This window comes from Trichosurus vulpecula, chromosome 3 (assembly GCF_011100635.1).
Source record: "Trichosurus vulpecula isolate mTriVul1 chromosome 3, mTriVul1.pri, whole genome shotgun sequence".
Lineage (NCBI taxonomy): Eukaryota > Metazoa > Chordata > Mammalia > Diprotodontia > Phalangeridae > Trichosurus > Trichosurus vulpecula.
In genome coordinates this window covers 99,506,001-99,520,836 of record NC_050575.1, presented here as the reverse complement: position 1 = coordinate 99,520,836, position 14,836 = coordinate 99,506,001, and the positions used below count along the sequence as shown (strand labels likewise).

Sequence of the window (14,836 nt, the reverse complement as noted above, 5' to 3'; positions counted from 1 at the left end):
TTTCTATTTTAGGAATTAGTTCTAGTAGTTTAGTAATTAATTCTAGTTAAGTAGTTTAGTCTAGTAACCTAACTAGTTTATTTCCAGGCCAAGTTCTCCCTGCTGTCTCCTTAGCACAGGTCCTAGCCTAGGAAGCAGGGCAGGGGGTGTGTGCCTTAGAATCAAGAGGGCTGGCTTCCAGTCTCAGGTCTGCCTCCTATTAGCCTTATGACCCTGGGGGAGCCACTTCCTTTCCCTCTCTCCACTGTGGATTTCCGTAGGTGTTTCAATTTGCCCACGTTCTTCCATAAGAGGGTTTCTAGGAGAGCAAAATGGTGGCAATCATCTCTGTAGGGGCTTCCTCACAGGTGAGCTGTGAGGAAAGTAACTGTCAACTATAAAGCACTCTAGACCTGGGGGTGATGGAGCGTTAGGGGACGTGACCAAGGTGTCTCATGGAGAGTGAGTAACAGTGGGGCTCTGCTGCTCCTAGTGCCTGGGAGTCTGAGATGATCTTTCCAGACCCTTCTTACTCTTCAGTCCTGCCAGCTAAGTTCCACCTAAAATCCCACCTTCTGCAGGAAGTGTTTTCCAGTCCCCCTGAGTCCTAGTACTTTCCCTTTGCTGTTCATACATAGCTTGTTTACATACAGTTGTTGGCATATTGTTTCTCTCCTTAGACTGTGGGCTCCTCGAGGGCAGGGATTGTTTTTCCCCTTTTTTACATACCCAGGGCTTAGCATAGTTCCTGGCACATAGTACATAGGTACTACAGAAATGTATGTTGACCCTCTTTATCTTGGTGCCTAGCATATAGTAGGTGCTTAATAAACGTATTGACTACCTGCCTTTTGGTGCCTAGGTGATAGATAGTAGGTGCTTAATAAATGCTTACTAACTGCCAGCCTTTTTTAGTCACTGTATCTGTGGCTTCACTGTATCTGTGTCCTTCGAGGTAGATACCCTTGCCTAGCCACCTTTCCATGAGACAGGGCCTCTTTGAATAGAGAACTTCCCAGGAACTAATCTATGGGGTGCTACAGGTGTGAAGTTTATTTGGTAATTGAGTTTATTTGGTATTTTTACTCTTCCATAAAACAGAGTTCCTGCTCCAGGGCAGGCCAAACCCAGGAACATGGAAGTGTTGCCAGCTACGCAAGGACCACAGTGGGAAGAAGCCTGGACCTGGAGTCACCAGGCCAGAAGTCAAGTTTGGGCTCTTGACCCTTATTAGCTAGGTATCCTGGGCCAAGTAACTGCTCTCTGAGCCTCAGATTCCTCATCAGTACTGATTTTATTACTTAAAGTCACAGATCTTAGGAGGTTAATAATAATTGATAATAATAAAATATATATAATATAATATATATATAAATATATAAAATAATAATTGATAATAATAAAAATATATTTAAATAGAGCTTGAAGGTATATAAAGCGCTTTATATATATTATCTCATTTGGTTCTCACAGCAACCCTGGGAGGCAGGCACTAATTATTCCCATTTTTCAGATGGGAATACTGAGGTTATTGTTAGGAAAGCCCTTTATAAACCTTGAAGTGCTATAGAAATACAAGGTATTATTATTGCTGAATTCTCCAGTAGTCTCTAAAATAATCTTTGCTGTTACTACAGAAGGGAGGGAGCAGAATGGCAAGATGGGGAGAGGATGTATCCCCTGGGGTATGATGGTCCTTGCCCAGGCCTGAGGGGGGAGGCAAAATAGTGGGGTCGTGGAACAGGTGTCCTTGAACAGCATCCAAGGACGGGGAGCTCTAATCCAGTACCCACAGCACGAACAAATCACCAGGCAACCGAGAGAAATACAAATGGCAGGAAATGAGGTATTTAGATACAAGTGTGTCAGGGAGAGAATGAGGTTTCACTGTATAGGAGCTGGAAAGGAAAATGTGAAAAATGCGAAAAGGTCCCACTAAAAAAGCTGGGAGGGGTGTCCTTTGCCGCCCTCCCCTTTGGCCAAGGCTAGATGACTGAGCCTCTCAGGATTAGAGGGTGGAAGGTTCCCTCCCCAGGGATTCCAGATGACCAAGAGCCCTTCGCCCAGTAGGCCCCCTCCTTGGGGACAGCTCCCTAGCCGAAAGCCTGTGGGTAGGAAGAGATGGGAATTCCTTTCCCACAGGTTCCCAAGTGAAATGCAGAGAAGGCTCTGGAAGGGGAGGGAACAACCTTTGTTCTCTTTCTTTTATTGCCTGGAGAAAACAGGCAAATTTGCTCTAGGGACACTTGTCACCCATCCTGAGACAAACACTCCATTGAGGCTGCAGAGGCAGGTTTATCTCTGGGGGTGAAGAGGGCAGGGCAGGGAAAATGGAGGGGATTAACCATTTGTAGTCAGTAATACAACCAGCACCTGCAGACTGTATTTGGCTTTTCTCAGGGCCTCTGGAGGTGCTATATTCTGCCTGGAATGGCGTTTTCAGTTCTGCCAACTAGCTGGCTGCGGGACGGCATTAGTTCTTGCTGCCTCCGGGGATGGCAGCCGGCCACCCCCTCGAACAGGAGGCTGAGAGATGATTTGAAACAAAACAAAACAAAACTGTCAAGCACTTTAAATGTGTGGGGGCTTAATAGTTTTCTTATCCCTCTCACTCAGAAAATTTTTTTAAAATGAGAAATACCAGAAGAAAACATTAAGCTCTTAATTACACCAGGGTGCTTCCCGATATTCATCTCATTTCAGTCTCACAACTGAGATAGGCAGCCCGGCATGGTAGAGAGAGTGTCAGCCTAGGAGCTAGTCCTTCCTCTGACACATATTGGCTTTGTGACTCCGGGCGGGACACTGATCCTCTCAGGGCCTCAGGCAACATTCTGAGACTATGGATTGCAGGCAAGACGCCAAACTGCTTTGCTTGAGGGAGTCTCCAACACCAGGGAAATCACAGGTCCACTCTCTTACACTATCCTTCAGTCTCACAACAGATGAGAAAGAATAGGGCTTCTTATGCCCACTCCACAGAAGAAGAAACTGAGGATGAGAAAAGTGAAGTAACTTGCCTGAAGCCACACGGTGAATCTGGGGCAGAAATAGACCAGAACTTAGGTGTCCTGTCTTCCAACATTCTTTCACTACCAACCTAGTGTTTGGGGGTGCTGGTGGTGTTAAGGGAGAGGATTTGATCTTGTATGGGATGCCCCCAAAATCTTACTGCAGCTTTAAGCTGAGGATATCCTGCGTAACTGCTATGCCAACACACTCACATGAAAACCACTGGAGAGTCTGACTCCCCAAAACCTTCATGGGGAGGTAGCTGTACTGTGGGCATGGGAGCAGAAAACCCTTTGGGACTTCAGTCAGTCGGTCAGCAAAGCTTTACTAATCACTATTTGCGGGGCTAAGTTCTAAGTGCTGGGGATACAAGGAAAGGCAAAACCAGCCCCTGCCCTCAAGGAGCCTACATCCTAATGGGAGAGATATGTAAACAGGTACATAGAAGATCTATACAAAGTACAGGGTGTTCCTAACGTCTGGACACATAGGCAAAAATACCTATTTTCAAGAAATGAAGTGAATGAAATTTTCAACCACACTTTATTTAATTGGAATATTAACAAATAACATTTTCAATATGATTTCCATCACTTGTGATGCAAAGGATGATGCGCTTTGCAAGATCCACGTGAACTCGATGCAATAACTCCACATTGCCGTCAATTTTAGCACATTCGCTCGTTATGTGTTCAATCAAGTGTGTTGCATCTGTGATTTTCACTGAGTACACCTTCTCCTTTAGCATACCCCAGAAAAAGAAGTCAAGGGGGCTAAGGTCTGTTAATATTCCAAATATTTCAAAATATGCATTTTTGCCTATGTGTCCAAACTTTAGGGACACCCTGTAGATAGTCCAGGTGGGAGATGTTAAAAAAAAACCAAAAACCAAACCTGACATTACAGTTGTACTCTCTGGACAGGAACAAAACATTCTCCAGAGAATCATAGAGGCACAGATCTACAGCAGGAAGGGACCTCTGATGCCATTTGGTCCAATCTTCTTAAGCGCTGACTCTGTGCCAGGCCCTCTGAACTTGTCCAAGGTCATACAAATAGTTAAATGTCTGGGGTGCAATTTGAACTCAGGTCTTCCTGACTCTAGAGCCCTATTCTTTCCACTGCATCATGCTGTCTCTTAATTTTCATCCAGACCGCCTCTCTTCAGTTGTCAGGACAGATAGAGATCCTCCCAGTGCTGGCCCCAGGTTAGCAGGAGCTGCGGCTAGGTGGAATGTATGTGGGTTTGGATTTTTTTTCTAAGATTAATGGGGCCTACAGATCTCATCTGTGGAAATGCCTCCCTTCAGTAGGCTCAGAGTCCTCATAGGATAGTCACTCACACACAGACACACAGACACAGACACAGACACAGACACAGACACAGACACAGACACAGACACACACACACACACACACACACACACAGCGACCAAGCATCTGAGAATGTGACTGCTCAAGTGCCCAAAGTGGGGATTTGCTTACCTGGAACACATTTCTGGTATCTACGTTACAGAGAAACACTGCACTGCCCATTAAGAGGCTAGAAGTCCATGAAAAGGCCTTTACTCACATGCTACAAAAGGGACTTCCTGGTGACAAAGGGCAACTTCATGTATTCGAAAGACTTAAGTAATTCCCTACCTTGGGAATGCAGGCTTCTTGAGGGCAGGGATTATCTTTGTTTGTCATTGTAGCCCAAATGTCTAGCTTAGTGCCTGCCTCTTAATAAATGTGAATTGTTTTGAACTGCCTTTTCTCAGGGTGTATCTCAAAATATAGCACCAGACTTGCCCCCTTTCTCCTTTCCACCCCCTCTCCACTTGGGGAAAGAACACTGGGTCACGAGAGCAATGAATTGCAATAGAAAGTGGTCTTGGATTGGAAGTTGGACAAGCCAGGAGTCTAATTCTGACAGGCACTGACTGACTGTGTGACCCTAAGCAAACCCCTTTCTCTTTGGAGTCCCAAGTTTGTCCTTTATAGGATGAAGGGCTTGGATGAGAGTAGAGATTCTTATCCTGGGGTCATAAACTTGTTTAAAAAAACTTTGTTTTATTTTTATGTCAATATAACAAATTTGCTTTGCAATAATACATAAAATTTTTTGTTTATAATAAAAATAATATTTTATCTTATCCGTTTAAAAGAACATTACTTTGAGAAGAGGCCTGGAGGCTTCACCAGACTGCCCAGGAGCCAGGACCCAAAAAAGGTTAAGAGCCCCTGGTCTAGGGGATTTGTAAGGTCCCTTTTAGTCCCAAGGTACTCTGAGTAATAAATGGCAGAGCTTCACCAAAGGAGCCTCACAGACAGCGGTCCAGGTCTGCTGCACAAGGCTGATGGTTCCACTGGGTGGTGGGTAGGGCGGTGCAGATGGGGACGAGGTCAGGACCCAGGTAGGGAAGCCTCCTAATTATGATTTACTATCTGAGTCCATTAGAAACAGAGAAACAGGACTATTTAAAGATTACGCAAAAAAGAAGGAGTTAGTAAAGGTACAAAGCAGGAAGTTTAAGTGATCTTAAATGTGCAGATGGGGACAAGGTCAGCACACAGGTAGAGAAGCCTCCTAATTGTGACCTACTAACTGAGTCAATTAGAAACAGAGAAATAGGACTATTTAAAGATTTAGCAAAAACGTCTGAGTTAGCAAAGGTGATAAGCAGGATGTTAAAGTGATCTGGGTTAATTACAGCATAGCCATCAAGCCCCCTTACTCCACTGGCAGGCAGCCTCCAGAATTCACCTTGCCAGAGCCCACACAGGCTCACACCTGAAAAGGGGGCTTCTCTGGGACTAATATCACACAGGCCATGCTCGTCTGGCTCGTGACGGACCGTCCCTGGTGAAATTCCACTGTGACGCTGCTGCAGTCACATACTAAGGGAGTCTTCTGGTATAACAGCTCATTTCTTCACTACTGGAAACAGTTACTAGTGTGTGGGCATCATAATTCAATGGCAGCATTCAGGGCCTCTTAAGGGGAAGTAACTTCTTCCTGCCTGTTGCAGCAAACGCCAGTGGTGGGGCAGGGATGAGGACCCAGCTCCCTGACTCCTAGCTCAGAGCTCTGCCCATTTCAGGGCACACTCTTCAATTTCAAAAGTTACGTTGGGGACACAACTTGCTGTAGGGGCAGCCAGATGGCTCAGCAGACAGAGCGCTGGCCCTGGAGTCAGGAAGACCCGAGCCCAAATCCGGCCTTAGACCGTTACTAGCTGTGTGACCCTGGGCAAGTCACTTCACTTTGTTTGCCTCAGTTCCCTCATCTGTAAAACGAGCTGGAAAAGGAAATGGCAAACCACTCCAGTATCTTTGCCAAGAAAACCCCAAATGAGGTCACAAAGAGTCAGACACGACCGAAAAAGAAACAACAAATGACTAAACATGGAACATAACTTGCCGTAGGTATAGGATAGAGAGGTCAGAGAATTATGGAAATTGGGTCCAAAAAGAAGGAAAGAAACAAGCTTTATTAAGGGCCTACTATGTGCTAGGTCCTGTGCTAAGGGCTCATACTGACATCACCTCCTCATAATAATGCTAAGAGGTAGGTGCTGTTACATATATATATATATATATGTACATATATATATATATATGTACATATATATATATATGGTGTGTGTGTGTGTGTGTGTTATTTATCCCCATTTTATAGTTGAGAAAGAACTGAGGCAAGACAGAAGCTAAGTGTCTTTCCCAGGGTTACAGAGCTAATACTCACTGAGGCTGGATGTGAACTCAGGTCTTCCTGACTTCAGCTCCAGAACTCTCTATATTGCACTATCTAGTTGCCTCAAATTCCTAAAAGGAATTGAGGAAGAGAAGGGGAAGAGGATAACCATTTATACAGCATCAACTATTCGCCAGGCCTGAGATCAAATCTGGCCTCAGATACTTCCTGACTCTGTGACCCTGGGCAAGTCACCTAACCCTGTTTGCCTCAATTTCCTCCTCTATGAAATGAGCTGGAGAAGGACACAGCAAATGACTCCAGTATCTTTGCTGGATAGCAAAATGCTTGGTAACCCTAAATGCTTTTAAGAAAACTCCAGAAGGGGTCACGAGGAGCTGGACACAACTGAGCAGCAACACCAATTTATTTCATACATAATTATCTTTGTATATATTGTTTCCTCGATAGAATGTAAGCTCCTCGAGGGCAAGAACTGCTTCGCTCTTGTCTTTGTCTCTCCGATGCCTAGCACAACACCTGGCACCCAGGGGGTGTTTAATCAATACTTATTAATTGATTCGCCACTGTAAAGTTCCTAGTGTTACATCCAGCATATTTGCATCGTGGATGAATTAAACCTCAGCAGGGGTTGCCTCTGGATTCCGTAGCTACCAAAGGAGGGGCATATCATCATGGTGGATGCTGAGGGCCCCCCAGAGTAAAGGGGCATAGAACACAATGGTACTTTTTTGGCTTAGTTCTCGACCTTGACTTACTGACTCACTGAGGATTAGCATTTTAGGCTTTCACAGTCAAGCCGGGCTGCCTTGGACAAGGCTTACAGAGGGCAGGTAAATTGAGGGGGGAGGCAGGACTGGAGAGGCAGATGCCGTCATCTACTCTGCTGCCCACCCAAAGATAGAGGCATCCCCTCCTCGTCCTCCTCTGTCCAAGCTGGCGCAGATTTATACTACCACCTGTAATGGCTGTAGGATGGGCCATAAAATGATACGATGCTTGGAAAAGTTGCTATCTTACATGCTTTTGCAGCCATCTAAATACATATTTATCCTTCTGGGTCTTTGGGATTTTTAGCACTACTTGTACTCTTATGCTAAAAGCACATCTATTAATTCTTATATTTATTTTTCTTTTTTAGGCTGTAAATTTGACTGATTCATTCAGATCAAGAGTGAATCAAGGATGGTGGGGGTGGGATCATGTATTTTCACCTGGAAGGGACCTCAGCAGATGGAGAGTCTGACCCCTTCATTCTACTGATGGGGAAACTGAGGCCTACACAGATTCAACGACTTGCCAGTGTCACACAGCTTGTGTCAGAGGCAGGATGTGAATCCACGTTCTTGGTGTCTCCAAGGCCAGGACTTTAATCACAGCACTTCCAGGGGCTGGGTTACAACCACGAGCTATCTTTTAAGGACGTTTTGCAGGATGCTGAGATGATAGCAAAGACCCTCAGACTCAAAGGGACATGGGACACAGTGGTAGTTTCCTGGCTTATTTTGTTTCTGGCCATTTGTCACTTGTGGGTGTGTGGCTGCTGCGGCCTTCTTTGCATCAGGGAAGTTGCCTACAAAAGTCTGGCCAGTCTAGTTCTGTCCTCTGAACCAATGGTAATGGAGACTTAGGAATCTTCCAGAAGTCCAGGAAATGTTCCTTCTCTGCAGGTTCTGCCTTCCTCCACCTCTGACTGTTTAACCTTCAGAGGAAATGAACTTTTGCTCAAAGATGCCATGACCCTAGGCAGTCCCATGAATCTGTATTTTGGCTTCTGTTGGGAAATTAGGATATTGGCTGAAAACCTGACACTGTGTGTTTGGTGTCTCGCTGATACAGCAGTATTCACCCCAACCTCTGGGGGAAGAAATGTGGGAAGGTTCCAAGGTGTGTAGGGAAGCTGGGGGCTGGGGTCACTGGAGAATGACCAGACGAGCATGGGGGAAGACCAGGTTGGTACTCAGGGGAGGTGGATGCTTTTCCTTCAGGCCTGTCACCCAGGCACCAGACATTGCTTTTCATAGGAGTTAAGTCTGGCTGCCCTGGTGTCCTGTCATTCCCTCAGGGCTCCATTCCTGAGGGGGGGGCCCACCTCTGCCTGCATCCTTTCCATCCTAGCCACTGAACAACAGAGCTCCCTTGAACAAATGACTCACCTGCTTCTGCTCCTCTCCCAGGCTGTCCCACATGGATGCCACAATCTTGGACACATCCCCAAAGGTGGCATTGGGGTTCTGCCCCTTGATCGCTGCTTGTGTGTCCCTGAAAAACAGGGCATAGGCTGACACAGGCTTCTGGGGCTCATTGGGGTCCTTCTTTTTCTTCTTCTTTTGGCTCTTGGGCTTTTTGCCCAGGTCAGCGGAGGGTCTCTTCTCTCCAGTGACCTGTTTGGGGAACAAGGAGAAATGGGTTTGGGCACTGCAGTCTATGAGCATTTGCCTGGGGATAGCTCAGGCTCAGCTTGGCTCCATCTCAGGGAACCATCTGGAAAACCTGGAAGGTGGCTCTGGCCCTGCTATGTCAACACGGGAGCCTGCAAAGTCTTCAAGGCCTGACACAACCCCTGGTGTCCAGTACCACAAAGTAAAGCCCCCGGCTGCCCACAGGGGCCTATTAAGCAAAATCCTCTGGTATCATGACAGAGTGGAAGTAACAGTGGTTCTGAGGTCAGAGGATGTAGGTTCAGGTCCTACCTCTGACACTTACTACCTGTGTGAGCTTGGGCAAGTCACTTAACTTACCTGGGCCTCAGTTTCCTCATATGTAAAGTGAAAAGGCTGGATTAGATGGAATCTGAGATCCCTTCCATTTCTAGATCCATGGTCTTACGATGCAGATACCTCCATGGACTCCTCTGGGAGCTGGCCAGTTTCTCTGCATCAATTAATTAATACCTAATATATGTGGCTACCTGGTATAGTAGATAGAGTGTCGAGCCTGATGTCAGGAAGACTTCAGTTCAAATTGGGGCTCGGATACTTGCTAGCTTCACTTAACGCTGTTTGCCTCAGTTTCCTCATCTGTAAAAATGAGCTGGAAAAGGAAATGGCAAACTACTCCAGTGTCTTTGCCAAGAAAACCCCAAATGGGGTCACGAAGAGTCAGACGTGACTGAAAATAACTGAATGACAACCAAAATATACGCTAGGCACTATAGAGAGACAAAAGTCAACCAGTTCTTGCCCTCCAGGAGGTTACACTGGGGGAGACCACAATGCACAGCTAAATATATAAACTATATGTAATACATAATAGATATGAAGTAATTTGAGGGGGAAGGCGCAAGCAACTGGAGGATAAGGAAGGGTGTCATGTAGAAGGTGGTACATGAGATGAGACCCGAAGGAAGCAAAGGATCCTAAAAGGTGGGAGGTAAAGGGAGAGTGTATTCTAGGCACGAGGGCTTGCTAATGCAAAGATGTGAAAAGATGGGAAATGACTGAGGAACATATATGAGAAATGGTAAGAAGGACAATCTGCCTAGACTCTAGTGTGTGTGAAGTATAGGAAAGTGTAATAAGGCTGGAAAAATAATCAGTCTGTTGATAAACATTAATTAAGCACCTACTGTATGCCAGGCACTGTGCTGGGTGATGGGGATGGGAAGAACGGCAAATCCAGTCCCCGCCCTCAAGGAGTCAAATGGGTGAGACAGCAAGAAAATGACTCTGATACAAACATGATATAAACAGAATAAACTGGAAATAATCATCGGAGGCAAGGCCCTAGAATTGAGGGGGATCTGGAAGAGCTTCTTATAGAAAGCAGAATTTGAGCTGGTGCTTGGAAATGGGGAAGCCAGGAGATGAAGAGGAGAGAGAGAATTCCAGGCATGGCGTAGAGCCAGGGAAAGCAGCTGGAGTTGGGAGATGGAGAATGCTGCACAAGGAAGGCCAGGTCACTGCAGGCCATTGTCACTGGATCAGAAAGATGTGGAGGCTAGAGTGTGAGGTCACTGGAAAGGTGGGGGAGGGGGTGGATCATGAAGGGCTCTGAAGGCCAAATAAAAGATATTATATTTGATCCTAGTGGTTGTAGGGAGACGCTGGAGTTTCCTGGATTTTGTTGTTCAGTCGTTTCAGTTGTGTCTGACTCTTTGTGGCCCTATTTGAGGTTTTCTTGGGAAAGATACTAGAGGGGTTTGCCATTTCCTTCTCCAGTTCATTTCATAGATGAAGAAACTGAGGCAAACAGTGACTTGCCCAGGGTCACACAGTGTCTGAGGCTAGATCTGAATTCAGATCTTCCCGACTCCAGGCTTGGAGCTCTATCCACCGCCCCTAGTTTACTGGACGTCATTTTTCAGTTCTGTCCAATCCCCTTGACCCCATTTGGGACTTTCTTGGCAGAGAGGCTGTAGTGGTTTGCCATTCTGGGGAGTGACATATATGTTCAAATCTGAGATTTAGGAAGATTAATTTGCCAGCTGAGTGGAAGATAAATTAGAAAGGGAAGAGACTTAGGCAGGAAGAGACCAATTAGGAGGCTGTTGTAACAGTCCAGGTGAGAAGTAACGAGGGCCTGCACCAGGGTGGCATCTGTGTGTGTGGAGAGAAGAGGGCAGATGCAAGTGATGCTGGGGAGGTAGAACAGACAAGATTTGGCAACTGATTGAAAGTGTGTTTGTGTGTGTGTGTGTGTGTGTGTGTGTGTCTGTCTGTCTGTCTGTGTGTTGGGGGGGGTGAGGGAGCATGAAGTCAGCACAGCTGACTCTAAAGTAGTTCACAAGTGATGAGAAGGATAGTGGTGCCCTCAAATTTTGGTAGGGATGTCAAAACCCTGTCCTTGTCTTCCCATGGTACCCCATTCAACTTTAACCCTGAGCTGCTTTTGGGAAAAAGGCACACAAAGCTCAGATTCAGCTCTGGATACACTCTGGGTGCCTTGCCTTCTTGGGCAGTAACCAGGATAGGGTAAAGAGAGGGTAACTGGCTCACTGTCCCACAGCCCAGCCCTCTGTCCACTGTACCAGCTGCCCCTCCATCAACAAACAGGTTTAAACCATTTAGCCAACAATGTGAAGGTACGAAGAGAACAGAAATTTTGTAGTTCTTCAGTATATGCTGAGGGCAGAGCTCTCAGGACTGCGTAGCATGGGGCAGGGATAACATTATACTAGGAACCATGAAACCTGGGGCCTGGTTGTGTCATTTACAATCTGTGTGACCCGGAGAAGAATCGTAACTAAGACCTCTCTGGGCCCTAGAGCAAAACAGGGATGATAGGACTGTATCTGCCAGCAAGCAGGGGTCAGAGGAGTGTGAGTGTGTATGTGTGTGTGTGTGTGTGTGTGTGTGTGTGTGTGTGTACACGTGCCAGGTGATCTTTTGAGTTTCCCTCCAGTTCTCAGGTTTTTGCTGCTACAACCCAGTCTGGTACCAGAGGCTATATTTTAGCGGGCCAAATTAGGAGCTGTGCAAATATTTTCTGTTCATCAGGCCTTGCCTGGTCATTAAGCCCAGCATCAGGAGAGTAGCATTTGTCAAATGGACAGCTGCCCATTAGTGAACGTGCAGAGAAGCCAACCCATGTATTTAATTTAAGCTTGCCAGGCTGGAGCTTGGATTAAAGTCATTGGAGGTGAAAGGGTACCTTATTAAGGGAAGCACGGCCCAACTTAGTCTCACTCAGCCATTAGGGAGCTGGAGGGGTCGGGGGGGGGTAGCCTCTACTTTCTGTCTTAATCTTGTTTGATCCATTTTATGCCAAAAAAAAAAGTTCCTCCAATGATCATTAGCATTTGTCAGGGTTGTGCTTCAAACACCAAGGCCCAGTCAACTTCTCTAATTCTTTGCTCCTGGAGCCTCTGGCCAACTTTTCCATACATTATTTACTGAGGCCTGTTCAGGGCTGCAACACCACATCAGCGAGGTTGCTCAGGCTTGTGGGGTGAAGCCAGCGTAGGAAAAATTAGGAAAGTGTAGGATGGGCCGGGGACAAGGTTTTGTATGGAGCAATAGCTGGTTTGAAACCTGCCGTCTCCCCCCACCCAATTATATCCTTCCCCTCCCCCTAACAACCTAGAGAGGCCACATTGTCTGTTGTGCTCTGGCCTTGGGGATAACAAAAGTCAGGGTATCATGCAGCAATATGTCACTGGGGTTCATTGGAAACTGACTAAAGATCTTGTTTTCAAAACATATGTGTGTATATATATATATATATGATTATATCTATCATACTTTAATAGGTAATAATTATATCATAATAATATGGAAATAATAGATAATATATATACAGATAATACATGCATATTGTATAGTAGATAACACGTAATTATATATGTGTATTGTATCATAGACAATGCATTCACAGCCATACTCTACCCGCTCATATACCACATGCCCACATACCCCCATGCACACACGCACATACATGCGTATCTATGGACTCACACATGTATATGCATATCTGTATCTGGAACCCACCCACATAATGTTACATCTGAAAATGGCGGATTGGAATCTCTCTGTGGGCTCATGAGGGTGTTTAAAGAGGTGCTCCCTCACCTTAGGGGGCAGAGGAGTCACTCAGCCCAGCTTTTACTCACATAAATAGGTGGTGATGGGGGTCGGTGCGTAGGGGCGGAAGTGCAGGTTATAGGAAGAATTCCAAAACTGAGCTGTCAGGGATTACATCAACACTGGTGGATCAAAATATGTGGTTTGGATGATGTCTGTCAGTGTAGACAACTACAGAGTAGGCACGAAACGCTCTCTGTATTGGGGTCCATTGTCCCCTAAGTTCTCTGTGCCTCTCCTTGGCTTTCCTGTAATTTCAGGATCATCAAACTTACTGCTCTTACTTGATGAGGATTCTCTCTCTCTCTCTCTCTCTCTCTCTCTCTCTCTCTCTCTCTCTCTCTCCCCCTCTTTCTCTCTTTCTGTCTCTCTGTCTCTCTCACCCTCCCCCTTCTCTTTCTTTCTTTTTAAAAATTTCTTTTATCTTTAATTTATGGAATAAAAGAAGCATTTCCATAACACCGTATAACAAAAAAGACTATTGCACATCAAACTGCAAATCTATTACATACAACTTGCTATTCCTTTTAAATATACAACAGTTACATGTAAATTTCTTTTTTTCTTTTTCCCTTTTTTTCTTCCCTTCCCCCTCTTTCTCCTTCCCTCCATCTCTCTTTCTCTCTCTCCCCTCATTCTGCTTTCATTCTATTTTTCTCTCCCTCCACCTCTTTTTTTTTCAGGCAAAGAGGAAAAAATCTTGGTCCTCTTTTTATTAATCAATCAATCAGATTAAATGTTAATTGTGTACTGGGCTTCAGGGACATGAGGGTATGTTCTATAGGGTGAGAAAATAAATGCTCACATAAGAATATAAATATAAGGTAATTTCAGGGAAGGGAAGGCACTAGAGTGTGTAAAAAGGACTAATATATAATAATCCTGGGAAAGGTTAAGCCCAGGTTCATCACTGTGATTGTCACCAAATGTTTTCCAATAAAGATGCTGCTCATACCTTGTAATGTGCTTCTGTCTCCTCTTCCTGCGTGGAGCTTGAGGGGGATGGTGTCGCTGATTTACTTCCCGGGGGTGATGGGGAGCCGTGGCTCATCCCGCTCCTGATTCCCATCTGTGAAATCAGCTGGGACTGGCTGAGGGCGCTCATGTGGCTGGCCAGCATCGTGGGGCGGTTGAGCAGGGACACCTGTCTGGTGGAGTCATAGGACGATGCTTCTGCATGGACCATCTCCTGGATCTGAGAACAGTGTTTAAAAATTAAAAATGTATTTTCCCTTGGGTTCTTAAAACATACATCATAAGGAAGCATTGAGGAATCGGAGTTTGAAAAAACTTTTGGCTGATAGAAATTAGCCCTCCTTGTTTGGAGGGAGCACTGTATTTACTGGGAAGGGTCAAATAGGAACAACTCTCTTGGCCCCCTGACAACCCTGTTGTCCTTGGATCCTTGCCAGCCAACAGGAACTTAAAAGCATAGATTTCAAGCTGGGAAAGAACTCTGAGGCCATTCAGTCCAATTCCCTCATTTTGCAGATGTGGAAAACGAGACTGGTATAAATTAGTGACTTTTTCAAGGTCAGCTAGGTAGTGAGTGGTAGAGTGAAGATTTGAACCCAGATCCTCTGACTCCAGATGCAGCATTCTTTCCACCACATTGAGCTGCTTT

At 45.6% G+C, this 14,836-nt stretch overlaps 1 protein-coding gene across 2 annotated transcripts in view; it reads right to left on the bottom strand.

The window, feature by feature from the left end:
* The window catches only part of TOX2 (TOX high mobility group box family member 2), a 324,865-nt gene that overhangs the window by 29,646 nt on the left and 280,383 nt on the right, over positions 1-14,836 (bottom strand). For both annotated transcript variants that reach the window (XM_036748221.1, XM_036748222.1), the window contains 2 exons: positions 14,168-14,407; positions 8,848-9,075 (listed from right to left, as the gene is read on the bottom strand). In XM_036748221.1, coding sequence (XP_036604116.1) covers positions 8,848-9,075; positions 14,168-14,407 — 468 coding nt within the window. The remainder of the gene's footprint in view (positions 1-8,847; positions 9,076-14,167; positions 14,408-14,836) is intronic.